A 15,962-nucleotide genomic window follows, 5' to 3' on the forward strand; every position below is an offset into this window, starting at 1 on the left:
CTTGCTGGAGTGGGTTCTCTCCTTCCCTCGTGTGGGTGCTAGGGATCAAATTGAGATCACCAGGCTTGGTGGCAAGCATTTTCCCCTGCTGAGCCATTTCCCTGGCTTGACGAGGGAGCTTCTTTAAGCATGGACCTTATAAAACCGAAGGCGTCACGACTCCCCTATTCTCCCCACACACACTCCATGTGGCCATACCCCCAAGAGTACCAGTGCTATTTAAAGAGCTGCTAGTGATGTCAAATCTAACTTCTTAGCCACAGTTTCAAATTAGAGCCTCAGACATGTGCCATTATTCTTGCACACTCATTTTCCCAGCTTTTGTAGCTCATTAAGAGAGCTAATGGAACCAATTTTGCAGCTATGGATTAGTTGGCCTCAAGCCAGACCAGGCTGCACTTCATTAAGTCCTGACCACAGCCTGTCCTCTGTGGCACCCTGGTCATTTACCTTCTCCTCTGCAGATGCAAAGTTCCAGAGAGGTCAGTTCATATGATACCAATGACCCCCAAATGTCCAGGCCCAAGCTAGACATCTAGGGAAGGACAGTTTGGGGTCAATGTGAGCACCCCCTTTCAAAGCAACTGTTCTTCCCTGGTGCATAGCCCGTGCTTGTGCTGCCAACACATCTCACACTTTACTCACCAGCATATCCAGAGGAGATATGGGGAAACTGTCTCTGTGAGGCTACATGACTTACCAAAGTCATACAACCAGATAATGAGTCAACACTTGAACCTAGAGCTGTTGGCTTCTAAGTACACACGTACATGGAGAAAAAGAGAGGTTTTACCCTTCTTTCCATAGGTGTGAAGCTGAGTGGGCAATACTCCCACAACATTAACTAGAGAAAAACAAACTGGGGGGGGGGGCCGCTAGCCAGTCCTTCCTAAACCTAAACCCCATACTTCTGGGTCCAGAACAGGCCTGGTAGATGTGTCAACAGTGACAGATGTTGGCAGTTCCCATGCCTTGTCCTAGACATGTTATAGCCATAGTTCTCACCTTTCAACAGCTGCACTGTTACCTACCCTTTTCAGCTGAGCAGCCTGTGGCTCAGAAATTTTGTGGCTTCCTTAGGTCATGTGACTCACATGAGGCCATCCCCAAGTCTGAGAAGTCCCCTGGCATCCCAGATTCTGCTCTCTTCCCTAGCAAGGCCTGCCTATTCCCAGATCCCACAAACATTTACTGGCCCCACCTTGGTGCCAGGCCCAAAACTTGGCAGGGAATGCTGTCACTGACTCTCTGTTCTCAAGGATTTGGGGGGTCTCCGAATGAGTCACCACCCTGTGTGACGGGAAAGTTAGCTCTGGGGAACTGGCCTTGGCTCCCTCTCTTTTCCCTTCTTTCAGGAGCTGTACCCTTGCCTGCTGCAGGCAAGATGGGGAAGACTAGCCCCTGCCAGGGAACCCAGGTGCACGGAGGAGCTCCCAAATAACTGTGCCCCTTCCAGACCCAGGCCAGGATTCCTGGCAGGCTAGAACATCTCTGATCACAATGCATGAGATTCTGGGAGGAAGAAATCAGCTGCTGCGCCAAACCCCAACCTCCCCAAGATGCGCAGCTGACAGCAGAGCCAAGGCACATTTTGATGTCAGCAAGTCTCAGAACAGACTCCTCCAATTTATTAAATTCTGATGGCCTCAGTTTGTCTGCTTCCTGCCAGTTTCAGACAACCTAGAAATAAAGGCAAAGGGGCCAAATCTGGTGGGCATAAAGTAAAACTCACCGGCAAGGAGAGCGGGCACATGCATGCTAGTTGGGGTGCGTCAGGTCACACATGGCAAGAGAGCAGCTGTGGCCATAGAGTTTCAGATGGGACATACCCGAACACTGAAGGCTAATTTGTCCCCAGTGGTAGGCCATTTCATACCTCTGAATGGCTGGCCCAGTCTTAAAATGGGGAAAATGACAGTACTCATTCTCCAGGCCATCTCCAGCATAGACTGAGAGCACATGCACAGTTCAGATTAGCATGATGGCAAGTGCACTGGGGACTACTGTTCCAGGGGTGGACACGGCTTTTCAAGTTTGCTTGAAGATTCCTGGCTTCATCCAGGCCTTGCCCTAAGACAAACTTAGGCTCTCCTCCCCATTTCCCAGAACTTAAAGAAAGGTAGATGTGGACTCAGGGGGCGATCTAACAGGTCAGAAAATAACCTCAGCTCTTCAGAGGGGCAAGCAACACCTGCAAGTGCACACTCAAAGGTCTGTCTGCTGCCTACGTCTAGCTGCTCGGAAGAAAAATGGCTCCTCTGTCTGTCTATCTATCTCTCTCCCCTGTCAAATCAACTGCAATGGGGCTGGAGAGGCCACTAAAAAGTCAAGAGCACTGGCTGCTCTTCCAGAGGACCAGCGTCTGATTCCCAGCACCCATATGGTGGTTCACAACTATCTGTATCCAGTTCCAGGTGATGATGCCCTCTTCCAGGCCTCAGTGGACACCAGGCACACAAGTCATGCACAGGCGTACATGCAGACAAAACACTCATACACATAAAATTCAATTAAAAGTAAAAAAATAAACTTAAAATCTAATTGGCAGGTAGAAATTTCACAGGGTCCCGCCCTTAGACAAAGAGCTACAAACAACTAATGTTTGCTCCAGTGCAGTGTCAGCCCTGAAACCATACATACACAAACAATAAAAATGGACTCAGTACAGGGCAGTGGCGGTGCATACCTTTAATCCCAGCACTTGGGGAAGAAGAAGCAGGTGGGTCTCTGAGTTCAAGGCCAGCCTGGTCTACAGAGTGAGAGCTCCAGGGCAGCCAAGGCTACACAGAGAAGCTTTGACTTGAAAAACCAAAATACAAAAAGAAAAGAAAAAAAAAAGGACTCAAGTAGTATTCATGTGTGTGTGCGCACGTGCATGCATGCACAGAGAGAGAGGAGGGAAAGTGATGCCATTCTACCCAATGAAAAGTATATTTTTAGGGCCAGGTGTGGTGGCATACACCTGGAATCCTAGCACTTGGGAGGCAGAGGCAGGTGGATCTCTGTGAGTTCGAGGCCAGTCTGGAACCTGGCCTATGTAGTGAGTCCAGAATAGCCAACTATGGACTCTTTTTTTAAACGATACCAAAAAAACCATCTCCATACTTGTTAAACATTAACATTACCCAAGTACTATTTCTTCCACAATAGTTTAGAGTGTTTTTCCTCATAAGTACAGAGACTTTACAGTGCTTTGCTTCCATCTCAGAAGTAACATGCCTTCATCGATCTGTCTTCATGAGCAGATCTGAGCCTGGCCATAAATGTGTGCCTCAACTGGTCAGTTGTGCTGTAGCAATGTCCACACAGCTGGCATAGGGTTCGGTGACCAGGACAAGCGAGGCTATCACAGACGACCCTGCTGAGGCACTCAATTTCTAGAGAAAAGGGAGCCGGTGCATCTGTAACTCCCAAAAGAATGGAAAATAGTCTCTCTGACTCTGGTTGTCACGGAAATGGTGGACGTATAGGAAGTGGGGGTGGGGAGGCTGGAGAGATGGCTCAGTGGTTGCAAGCACTGGCTGCTTTTCCAGAGGACCTGGGTTCAAGTCCCAACACCCACATCCGGTGTCTCATAACTATCTGTAACTCTATTCCCAGGACTCTGAGGGCACCAGGTATGCATGTGATACACAGACACATGAGCAGACAAAACATCTATACACATAAAAAAATAAGTAAGTAGGTAGATAGATAGATAGATAGATAGATAGATAGATAGATAGATAGATAGATAATTGTTTAAAAACTGAAGTGAGCACAGGGAAGGTGGCCTAGATCCCATCACAGGCATGGCAAGAGACCCTAGGGAAGCCTCAGACCCCATCCTCCAGCCCTGCAGTTCTGAAGCCTGTATCAGCTGAACAGCATCATTCCCTCTTCCTTAGCTCCATCCGTGTCTCTGCAGCTCCCCATACAGGTCTATATGGGTTTAAGCAGCCATCTCTCCATCCAGATTCCTCCAGAAGCACTGCTGATGTGTCCCAGCTTCCAGGTTCATCTAACCCCCTCCTCCACCCCCAGGCCCTTTCTAGTCTTGTTCCTCCTAACTCCCCAATACCTAGCCAGCTTCTAGAAGAATTGTCCTGTCTCTGAGAGCCATGCCACGGAGCCATGGCCATGATCAGGAGAAGGGGAGAGACCTTGCCCTCTTGGTGACCAGGATGGTGGCCTGGCACTGCCAAGGGACACCCTTGTGAAGGGGATGGGCTACAATGACTCATTTCTGCTCTCTTGGGCCTTCTGAGGATGCTCCCTGGCATTGGAGTCAGCCTGACTCAAACGCTTAATTGAGCCATGGAGGAGAATGGAGAGGAGTCCCCAAACCTGAGTCATAACCCCAGAGCTTCCTGTCGCTAGTTGACTACAGACCCTGCTGGTGGCATCACGCGGCTGACACTTTCCCTGGCAACACCATTCACTGAGCGGCTGAGGGACAGGCACCCTGGGGCATCCTCTGGCCAGTCTCCATCCTGCAGCCCAACTGCTTGCAAGAGCAACCCCAACAGAGAGAGTAGGACTTCCTCCAGCCCATTTCCCTGGCACTGACCACCCGAAGTATCCCAGTCAGAAGGGAGACCCTTTGCCAAGCAAAGCACGCTGCCCTTCATTTTACAGACGGACCGACTCTGGCACACAGGGAAGGATGGCAGAGGACCAGGGGTTGGCCACCTGCCAAGCCTGAGATCTAGCCCAGCCTGGACACAACCCTGCTCTGTGAACATGGGTGAGTTACTCTGGCTTTCTGAACCTCTGTGGGTGCAGCCATGCAGGGGTGGGATGGGGTGTCGGGGGAATGACCATTCTCAGACTCTGCTGATTGCATTCAGCAGCAACTGGGGTTCTCCTCTCTCTCCTCCAGCCCCTGGATAGCTGCCCTACCAGGGATCACAGAGGATACCTCCCAGGCCCGCTGCCACATCCCAAGAAGAGTGCTGTTCGTGTTGGAGAAACCTGTAAGATTTCTTGTCCCCTGTAGAGGTTGAACCCCTTGGGAATGGAGCAGTGGGTGTGGCTGATCAGGCCCTGGCCACTCAGAGTCTGGAAATAGCCTCTGAGATTACTGGAGTAACAGAGTTAAATACAGTCTAAAAAGTCTTAGGGAACCGTCTCAGATAGTGCAGGGGCAGCCGGCATTCTGCCCCACCCTACAGAAACAGAATCAGGTTGCAAAGTAAGCCCTCCCGATCTCCCCCAGGCTCCTCTGCTAGCTTTGAGGCTCTGAGCTTTGCCGGCTTCGGCCAGCTAACCTTAGGAGTCATGACGTGCCTAGTCACACTGTTGTCCAAGCAACACTCTTGGACCATTGGGCCATAAAGAGATCCAGTAAGGAGTGACCACAGCTAAAGCTGACTTCCCACTCTCCACAGGGAAGCCTCAAGTTACAGCTCAGCCCAAGTGCGCCTGATTCCAATGTCCTGCCAGCACCTGGTCAAAGCTGACAGAAGTAGGCGACATTGGGAGTGGCACGGGTACAGCCAGGCGCTCTTGTCCCACCCCACCCTCCCCTGAGTATGGGGGAGGAGGGCTGACCAGTAATGAAGCCCCAGCACCTGTCCAGCCCTGTCCTCAGCCTGGGGACCATAGCAGAGAGCCCATCCCAGCCGGAAACACTTGAAACAAGCAGTGGCAAGGCCTGAGAGAGGAGGGGTGAGCCACAAGCAGGAGAAATGGGCGGGGAAAGGAGAAACGGGAGGGACAAAGAGGCAAAGAAACCGTAGTGAAGTGAGCGGCAAAGACAAAGAGAGTGGCAGAGTTAACCCAAACCTGCACTGAAAGCGAAATCGATATTCTCGGAACTTCTCCCTGTCCTGCGCTGAAAAGGCTTCGGGGGGAGGGGAGTTCTGGTTCCCAAAGCGGGTGCCCTGTATTCCTGCTCAAGGAAAAGCCTCTGAGGTTCCCACACAGCAGGGCTTCTATCACAATTGAAACCCACAATCTAATCCACTTAGTTCCAAAAGGGCAAGAGAGTGGGGAGGAGCTCTGCAACCCAGCTTCCTTCATACCATCCTTTCCACTCCATGAGGGCTCATTCCTCCAGACGCAGAGGGAACTCGGCAGAAATCTTATAAGGGCCAATAAGGTACCACCAAAAAGTTGTACCTGAGCCACCCAAGGGAGAACCCCACCCTCTGAGAGTGTGTGCTAGCCTTTGCAGTCTCCTCACACCTGCAAAGATGGTCACGGCCACCGAGACTTGAACCCTGTTCCCTGACATACACACAAACCCAGGTTCAACCACAGAGCTCAGCTCATTGCCTAATATCCGTCACAATTGGACATCTGCTGCCAGCCACAAGGTTGGCACCACAGTGGCTCTGTTGAAAGACAACAGAGCCAGGGTTTTCCAATTCCCATGATAACGCAAAGAGGACAACTACAATCCCAAATTCAGGAAAGATAAAGAGACATCTGTTGTCATGGAGACCAGACCCTGAACAACAGCCCATTTGACCCAGACATCCCCACTGCTTTCCCAGCAATGGTGCTTTCCCGATTACCCTCCTCCCCAAAGCTCTTCAGTCCTGCCACTGTTTCCCAAGCCTGGGACATGGGCCCCACTGAAATCAGCCACATCCTGCCAGGACCTGATCTGAGAGTGAGGAAGTGGTAGCCCACAGCAAGTGCTAAGGAGCTAAACCAGATGCCCTGTCACACACACCAGACCATTCTCTGTCACTGTACTTCCTACTCAGCCCAGAGGCCCGGATTACACAGGGCAACTCCAGAAAGGCCCCTCCCCCGCTGTACCCCAGCCCAGATGGTTCTTGCACACTCAGCAGCCAAACTTCATGTCTGTGCTACACTGGGCTCGGAATCGATTTCACGAGGCCTGAGACAAACTGTAGCCTGAGGAGCCCCACATCCACCATAACTTTTATACACTGATATCATCAAATCACACCTGAGAAGTCACAGATACACACTCCCACCCAGTGAGTGAACAGGACAGATACATGTCAACATGACAGTTTTGCAGAGGGCTAAGCTGGTGGGACTATGCAAAGGTTCCCAATAAAATTATAGAGGGCAGTGCCAGCGCCCTCATAGAAGTCAGGTCTCGGAGGCTTTCCCTTGCCTTCAAGGACTTGCATAAGGTAAGGGTGACATGGATGCCAAGACTAGTATCACATTTCCTAGGCTTTACCCCAGCCCTGCCATCTACCTTGGGCAAGTCTATGGTCTCTCTGAACCTAAGTGTCCTCATCCATAAACAGAGAGTAATGAGAATTCATTACAACAGTGCATGTTGTACATTAGAGACAGGGCCTGCCAGATGGACTTCTCTAGAAAACTGTCAGCTAGCTGTTCATGGGCAGGTTAGAAGCTACAGAACCAGGGGCTGGAGAGACGACGGCTCCGTGGTTAAGAGCACTTACTGCTCTCCCAGAGGACCTGAGTTTACCTCCCAGCACCCAGGCAGCTCTGTAACGTCAGCCCCGAAAGCTCTGACACCCTCTGCTGGTCTCTGCATGTACCGGCACTCGTATGCGCATACCCACACACAGACACAAGTGTATACACACAGTGTTTTAAAATGAAATAAACCTAATAAAAAAAATCTACACAACCAGGGCTGTTAAAGATGGCTTAGGGCAAAGACTATGGCCACCAAGCTGACGAGCTGGCTTCAGTCCTGACCCCACGTGGTAGAAGGAGAGAACTGGCTCCCAAATACTGACTTCTGACCTCCACATGCAGGCCACTGTATGCACACGCCCAAGTGTGTGCATCTACACACAAATGAATAAATGTTTTAAAAAAAAACTTTTAATTTACAATACCAAGGAATGCCGGCATTAGCTCCTGGATAGAGCAGGAGACTGGGACGGGGGTAGGGGGTGGGGAATTCTGGAAGACCAGCAGAGGAAATCTCGAAGGTAGGTTGGCAGCCCACCAAGCATGCTATAAAGTATTGTGTCTGAAACATGGGTTGAGACCCCTGATGGGGTTGCCTCACTGAATGTGGGAGTTGTCAGATATTTGGAAATAGTAAAGGGTTTCTGAATATAAAAAAAAAAAAAATTGAAAACCAAACATGCAATGCATCCAAGGTGCTTGCTGCAATGCTGGCCTGTTCCGATCATTCCCTGCAGCCTTTGTTCTAAACGCACAACAAACACACTTTGCAATGTGCACGCCATCATCCGATGCAACAAGGAAGCTGCCGGCCTGAAACCACCTCCCTCACTTGACAGTTAATACAATTGTACATTATGAATGGCATGGCTTTTTTTTTTTCTTTTAAGCCATGTTTACACAGTTGTCTGCTCTTACAAGAAGCACAATGGTTTAATCATAGAAAACAAGACCTTTAATAATTTCCTAGCTTCATTCCACGGCATGTATTATACTACCATAGCTTTAAATTACATTGTTAAATTATCTGACTTTTAAAATTGCTGGTTGCGCAGTTGAGTTACATTTATTAAAAAATAAATCATTAAAATAGATTTTGGCTTCAGATTAGGACAGAATTTCCAACAATTTCTGGAAAGGCCCTACACGTACTTCTGCCTTTTTCTTTTCTTTTCTTATGTGTTTTACCTGCATGTATGTGTGTGTGCCCCGTGTGTGTCTGATGCCCACAGAGGAAGGCACTGGATACCCTAGAACTGGAGTTACAAACAGCTGTGAGCCACCATGTGGGTGCTGGGACTGGAACCCCTGCTCTTCTGCTAAAATAACAAATGCTCTTGGACTGCTCCATCATCTATACGTTGGACTCTTCCTTGTTAGAGTCAGGATCTCACAGTGTAGCCCTGGCTGGCCTGGAACTCGCAGAGATCCATTGGCCTCGGCCTCCCAAGAGCTAGGATTAAAAGCATGTGCTACCGTGTCCAACTCCATCTTGTAATATTTATGCAAAAATGCCTTAATGATTATAAATCGCAATATTGATCAACTCTGAAAAACACTGTAAGTCCTATGGTGTCCAATATTCAGCCAAGATTGCCTTCTGTCAAAAATAAACAAGCACATTCATCTAATTAGCATGGGATTTTGCTTTCATCTTTAATAAATGAAATATTAATAATAAATGAAATATTGTGGCTACAACAAAGAGTCAATTTAAAATAAACACCTTGATGATTTACTGTCAGTAAATGTATGAATCATATACCTATTTTATATATCTAAAGACCCAGAGTCTGTAAAACTTTCTCCAGTAAAGCAGGAAAAAATTGAGAAGCCCCTGATATAACAATCTCAGGACACTCAAGCCCAAGCTACACCCTCTTTTGCACTTTGTAAGTTTGATGCTCTTCTGAAACCTGCGTAAGCAAACTGTTTGACCTGCCCTGACAGCTCAGGAACTTCCACCAGACTCCTCAGATTTTTTTTTTTTTTTCCTTCTAAGTGAGGAGTTTCCTGGTGAGAATCTTTGGCCAGTGAAACCCTTTCATTTCCAGGGACTCTGTTGTGCAGAGCCCTGGCCCATCTGAGTGCTTCTGACCTGTTGGTTAAGTAACATGGAACAGAGACTGATCTAACTGGTATGGAGATGGTGAGTGAGGGGGTGGTGGGTGCCCAATGAGAAAGAGCCTGCCCTGCCTGGTAGCCCCACCTAGCCTCAAATCCAGCTCTACAGCACCCGCCCCAACAGGCCATCCCTGCCCATGAGGCAATAGGGTGGGGCGACCTGGGGCCTCCCCCTCCTTCTCTTTCTCTGCCTCTCTTTCTCCCTCTGGCTCTCATTCAGGAGAAAGCCCCGTCAGCCCACAGGTGTGGCCCAATGGCAGACATGTAGCCGGTTACTTCCTCCTCTTCAGGCTTCCCAGCAGCCTCTACCGGGACAGTAGGCGAAACTGGGAAAAGTCCAGCTCCTTCCAAAACTCCGAAGGGCTGAGCTTGGTTATGGCAACAAGGATTTATGAGCCACTACTGTATGATAAGCCCTGGGCCCAGGTGGGAAAGGGGAGCTTTGATTCAAAGACAATATAGCTTTAGGGGCAAGGGAGATCACCTTGCTCCAAAAATCAGAGACTTGGGACAGCTTCCAGGAAGGAGCCGCAGTGGGACTGAGCCTCCAAACGTGGGAATGACTCCACTACAGGAGAAAGTCAGCCACCCGTGGAAGCAAAGACCAGAGGGTAAACTGCGAAAGCCTCCTCGTACACCGTTCTCAGAGGCTCAAAGTGTATAAAGCTGAAGCTGTCCCAGTCTCGAGGGTGTCATTTCCAGTCTATCAAAGGAGACAGATCCTCTGTGGCATTGTGCTTCGGGACGTTGCTGTGGTCCTACAGACACACCCCCAGAGCAGCCTAGCCTATGTCAGCCATCAGCACCAACGGGAAGAGTTGTTCAGGATGAGGCAGCCCAGGCACTCCCTGACCATGACACTGAGAAGGGGATGTAGAGACCCCATCTGGAAGACTCTGTTGGAGATAGCCCATCTGACCATTCCAGTCTAGAGAAGAGGGGTCACTGGGGGCCCAGAGGGGATTCCATTAGGCTGTGGTGATAGGAAGGTAAGGGACCCAGCCCTGTTATCCAGCAGCAAGAGCAGAAAAATGGACCCTACGTCTCTTCCCAAGTCTACTCCCCCCAGCCTCCCCCCCCCCTACCGGGGCCTTCCATGTTTTTCTGTCCAGGTACTAAGCGTTCTGGTCATGTCTGTTTTTAATTGGTTAGGCCTGACAAGGAGCACAAGATGTCAGCAGGAGGACTGCTGCACCCCATACTTTCCCTAAGGCACCCCCACCTTCCATTTCCAACAGTACAGCACAAGAGCTTGGGGAGCCATGGAAATATCCGCTGGTCACAGAAACGGGCCTAGAGAGAGAGGCCTTGCTGTGCACAAGACCACACCAGAATGAGTCAGTGGTTAGAGGCCGGGAGAAAGGGGGAAAGTGGGACAGGCCTGTTCCTCTATGGACCCACTAAATGGCAGTAGCTACGGGGACAATGACCACAATCTTCCTGTTTTCACAGGTGCTGCTGCATTTGGGCTTCCTGCTAGGTACTGTCTGACCTCTTGGGCAACAAAGGCTAGGAGCCGGGATCAGAAAGAATTAGAGTGAGGGCCACATTAATCTCCCCCTTGAAGGTCAATTTAGGGGTAGATCCTAGAGGCCTCAAGCCATGCTCACCCATAATCTTAAGGGGTACAGAGGTGAAACTACTTCAGAACAGCCACTGTTGCCAGACCAGGACAGGGAGACAGACCACTGGGGCCCTAAAATAGGAGGAGCCAGAGCGGCTGCTGTGGCAGTCACAAGTTCCCCAGTCAGATATCATCCGTGGGGGAGGTGTAGGCCCAGCCCTGGGCCACAGAAAAACTGGGGTTCTCACCCACCCTGCCTTGCTCACACTATCTGAACCTCAGAGGGTCAGGGTCAAAGCCTCAGACCTGAGAAAAGGTTTTCCGGTCCCAATCAGCCACTCTCCCTCTCCCAGGCTACCTTTTAGTTCAGGCAGGACAACTGCAGGCAAAGGAGAAGATAAGGGCTCAATTTTCATCTCCTCATACAAATCTGCCATTAGAAAAGCTACCTTCTCGCTGAAGCACTCAGAAAACCCCTGCCTGGGACCCCAAAGCTCATTTTTACTGCTGGATTAGTGGATAAAGAAGCTATACCTAGGTCCCAGCCCCAAGGTCAGTCCTTACCCTGCCCTTGACCCATGTTCATGAACCCCTCCATGGTCCTTCTTGTGAGCGGACTTCCTCTGCTCTCAGCCCTCATACACCAGAGGAAGACAGAGAATGGTGCTCAGGTCCTCACTCACATTCCTGTGGATCATAAGCCTTACGGAAGTCCGGAACCTCTCTAACCTACTCCAGGCCTCTATCAAGAACTCCGTGAGCTTTACCTCATTTTGAGTTCACATCAACTCCCGTTCTTTCTCCCTGAACAAAGTCAGAGACTTAACTACAAGAGTCCAAGCTATCGACCAAGGTCACAAAGCTGGCACACACAAGGTAGAGATGACAACCACAGCTATCGGACTCCGCACTCTGGCTCCCATAAACATGATTTTCCTAACTTCCCGGAGCCTCTCACTCCACCATGCCGTACCATCCAGGGGCCAGTGGCACTACCGCCAACTGAGTCAGGCTCCCAGCGACAAAGATCCAAGCGATTCTGGGGTAGTAGGATAGATAGGGGTAGGGTTAGGACACCGGTAGGGGTAGGGCTTCTTGGGCAGGAACTGTGTGCCTGAACCAGATTCAGGTAGTGAGATCAGCTACTCCAAGCCACTCCCTCCATGCCACCTACACCCATGTGCCAGGCCTCTAGGGAACCCTGGGTATGACGTGACTAAATGGTTGCCCATTCTTTGTCCAGGGTGGGTCAGCCTAGGAGCAAAGCTTGTCCCTTTCTACAAGGGGCCAGTAGTCAAAGAACCACCCTAAGAGGCCCATAGCGAAGCCTAAGCAGGCAGGGACCGTGAAGAGGAAGCAACCCCACTCTGAGCCTTGGGGGTTCAGCCCTCAAGCAGAAGGAAGCTTAGACCCATCTCCATACAGGAGTTACTTATAGGGAACAGCAAAGCAGTGAGAGCACCACTTGGGCCCCCAACACAGCCCAAGCCAGAAAAGCAGAACAGACAGCCACTCCCTCCTGCCTTCCGGGTACAACAGCGCTACCCACACGGACTCCTCCCCTTGCTCTCTGGGCCACACCCGGGTCGTAGGTAGGTTCAACTTCTGTTTCCCCATGTGTGAGGTTAGGAGGACCATGAGTCTAGGCTCTGAGGAAGACTATGAAAATAAAACATGATGCTGAGTGCGGACGCTCAATAGAGACCCCAGACCTAGATGCACCCACAGGTATCTGCTGTCGGCCCCTCCAGGTGCCCCCAGCCCTCAGAGAGATGGGTCACTAACCTTCAAGGCACACTTCTGCCCAGTGCGCCTGTGGTAGCACTGCAGCACCTTGCCGTTCACGCCGAGGCCCAGCACCTGCTTGGACAACTGGTAGTCATCAGTCACCGCGTACTTCTTGGGCTCCCGTCGCACACTCGGGGCCGGAGCGCCGCCCAGGGCGGGCCCACCGAGTGCACCCTGTGGGGGTACAAGACTCCCCTTCTCCCCTGCTGTCTCGCCATCCATGGCCCCCACGGGGCGCTCGGAGGGAGCCCCAGCCTGGCGCGTCCAGAGGCACCTGAGAGAAAGGGAGAGAGTCACTCCCCACCGGGACTTTTGGGACACACCCCAGCCTTGGTTTCTCCAGAACGAGACTGACTGGGCTGCTGGCCCGAGACAAGCTGGAAACTGCCTGGGAGTTACCTACGTGTGCGGCAGCGGGGAGGTGAGCCCTCCGCCCGGGCACGTGTCGAGTAGGGAAGGAGTCAGGCGCTGAGTGGCCACCGGGTCCTGGGAGCCGGCTACCCAGGGGTCCAGGGAAGGCGTACCTGGCAACGCACTAGACCGAAACCATGTCGTAGACGAGAGGGGCAAGGGGTAGTACGGCCGGGAGCCAGCAGCCGAGGGGCGCCCTGGGCTCAGAGTCTCGCCGCCCGCGCCCCACGTGACCCCCCACCCCCGTTCCCGGCACGTCATCCGGACTTGGGGCCCCGCTAGGTCAGCCTTAAAGGGCCAGGCAAGTCCGGACTAGGCTGGCCAGGGCAGAGCCCCTGGCAGGCTCCGCCCCTGAGCCGGGGCAGAATGGGGCGTGGCCTCCCCGAGTCGCCTCGACTTCCCGCCGCGCCGGATTGAAACCCCACCAACTGCCGTCTGTCCCGGTCTCGAGTTTTCTCCGCGACCTAGAAAAGTGACGGCGCAAGACCCTGTGTTTCCCTCGGGCGCTCTTGAGCGCGGTGTTCTCTTTTGCACGCCGCCAGGGGGGCTCTGTAGACGCCCAACTGTCCAGGTGGCTGAGCGCCGCAGGATTCACCGTCCTGGGAAACGGCGAGTTGCTGTTTAGCCCGCCGCGCCTCATCTCTTTAGCCCAGGCTAGCTCTCCTTTCTGTGCACTTCCTGGCCAACCCTTTGATTTTGCAATGTACCTGTCTCTCCAGGTGCTTTGGGTCACAGTGCAAACGGGCCCCTCGGCCGCAGGTTGAATACACCTGGGATGTTCTTGAATCTTGATTTCCCATTTGATCAGCTGCATCCGCTTTTCACCTATGGGGGGTTTGGGGCCTCTGTTTCGCGTCCCCGGTGTCGTGGTGGTGAATCCCTGTAATTCCGGCGCAAGGAAGGCTCAGGCGGGAGGATTGTGGGGCTAACCTAGGCTACTTCTTCGGGAGGCTATGTTTTTAAAAAAATAAAATTTGCCTGGCGTAGTGGCGCACGCTCAGTGAGTTCGAGATTTGCCTAAGCTACAAAGCGAGTTCCAGGCCTGCCAGGGCTGCTACAAAGAGAAACCCTGTCTCGAAAAAAAACAATAAATAAATAAACTTAACATTAGAGTCCCTGTATCCCATCCCAGGGACAGATTCTCTATTAGCTTTGAAATTTCTTGTGTAGACCTCCACTTCATAGCCTGTCTTAGCCCGTCAGAGACATTTTAAACCCGCTTTCCCCTAAGTGTCAGGTTTTACAGAGCGGGTGGCGCCCTCTGAACCGGTCTCTGCTGCCATCTACAGGCTGGACTCAGAACTGCATCCACCAGGACCTCGGTCCAAAGACATCTGCTTCCAAGCTGTGTACACCTGGCCTGCTCACTCACATGCGCTAGTATATTCTTATACACGCGCTCACAGACGAGATACTCACAAACGCAAATGCGCAAGACATACATATACACAGATGCACACGGGCACGCGCACGCGCACACAATTATGCCCAGCTATCTATACCTTGGATCTGGTGGGATCGCAGTCCAACCTGATCATCAGACTCCCCAGAGCTAAGGGCTTTAAGGAAGCCACGCAGTCTGCAAATGTTTGCTCCCAGGAGGCTGGGGCGGGCAATGCTTTCTGTAGGCAATCAGTTTGAAGCTGGTGAACCCAAGGCTCACCAAGGTCGCATTCTCTGTGAACAGGGTTTCCCAAAGAACAGGAAGTTAGACAACTGAGGCTAGAGGTTCCGGGTGGGCATATCAGTGTATGTCCTGTAAAAATGTCTTCTCTCTTAAATAAATAGAGATGGATGGATGGATGGATGGATGGATGGATGGATGGATACAGTTAAGGGGCAGAGCTGTTAAGAGCACATACTGTTCTTCCAGAGGACCTAAGTTTCATTCTCAATACTCAAATCAGGTGCATCACAACCACCCGTAAAGTCAGCTCCAAGGGATCCTACACCTCTGGCCTCCTTGGGTTTCCACACTCACGTACAGACACCCACACCCAAACACCACAAACACATAATTAAAAATAAAATAACTTTTACACTTGATCTTAGCCAAAAGGCCGAGAATTGATATAAAATAACTTTTAAAACAGGGTTATATTTTGTTTTTGTTTTGTTTTGTTTTGTTTTTCGAGAACAGGTTTCTCTGTGTAGCCTTGGCTGTCCCGGACTCACTCTGTTGACCACGCTGACCTCGAACTCACAGAGATCTGCCTACCTCTGCCTCCCCGAATGCTGGGATTACAGACGTGTGCCCCTGCACCCAGATAGGGTTAGATTTTAATTACTCTAGAATTTATTTAAAGCTTTATTTATTATGTATACAGTATTCTGCCTGCATGTACACCTGGGATCACACTCTGCTAGAAGTCATGGCTCCCTAGAGGCTGCTTGGATCTGATTAGTGACGATCCCAGGCATGAAGCAGCCGGCACTTGGATCTGGCTCCAGTGGCGGCAGCAAACTTCAGCAGGGGTCACTGGCCAGTGTTTCTGAAGGAGATGGCGCTGACATCGACAGGGTTCTGGGTGGCAACGATAGGAGCTACGGGCAACAGCTTCTCCTGGCTCCTGTTCAGATTTTTGGTGTAGATACCACTTTTCCTTTTGTAGATGTACTGGTCCATCTGGGTGTCAGGGTTGGTGCCTCTTCAGTGAGTTCCTGCGGCCAGGAATTCAAGGACATCCTCCTCCCCTCCTCCCCCTGGGGGATATCA

General features: G+C 51.2%; 1 protein-coding gene across 3 annotated transcripts in view; it reads right to left on the minus strand.

Moving 5' to 3' along the window:
* Positions 1-13,520, minus strand: part of Mapkapk3 (MAPK activated protein kinase 3) — a 31,559-nt gene extending 18,039 nt beyond the window's left edge. The window contains exons 1-2 of one of the 3 annotated variants that reach the window (XM_055629831.1): positions 13,239-13,520; positions 12,833-13,109 (exon numbers count right to left, since the gene is read on the minus strand). In XM_055629831.1, coding sequence (XP_055485806.1) covers positions 12,833-13,109; positions 13,239-13,507 — 546 coding nt within the window. In that variant the 5' untranslated portion in view covers positions 13,508-13,520. Of the gene's footprint in view, positions 1-12,832; positions 13,110-13,234 lie in introns of all 3 variants that reach the window. The other 2 variants (XM_055629833.1, XM_055629834.1) reach the window with 2 other exon arrangements.
* Between the last annotated feature and the right edge of the window lie 2,442 nt (positions 13,521-15,962).

This window comes from Psammomys obesus, unplaced genomic scaffold, assembly GCF_907164565.1.
Source record: "Psammomys obesus unplaced genomic scaffold, mPsaObe1.curated_primary_1811, whole genome shotgun sequence".
Taxonomy (NCBI): Eukaryota; Metazoa; Chordata; class Mammalia; order Rodentia; family Muridae; genus Psammomys; species Psammomys obesus.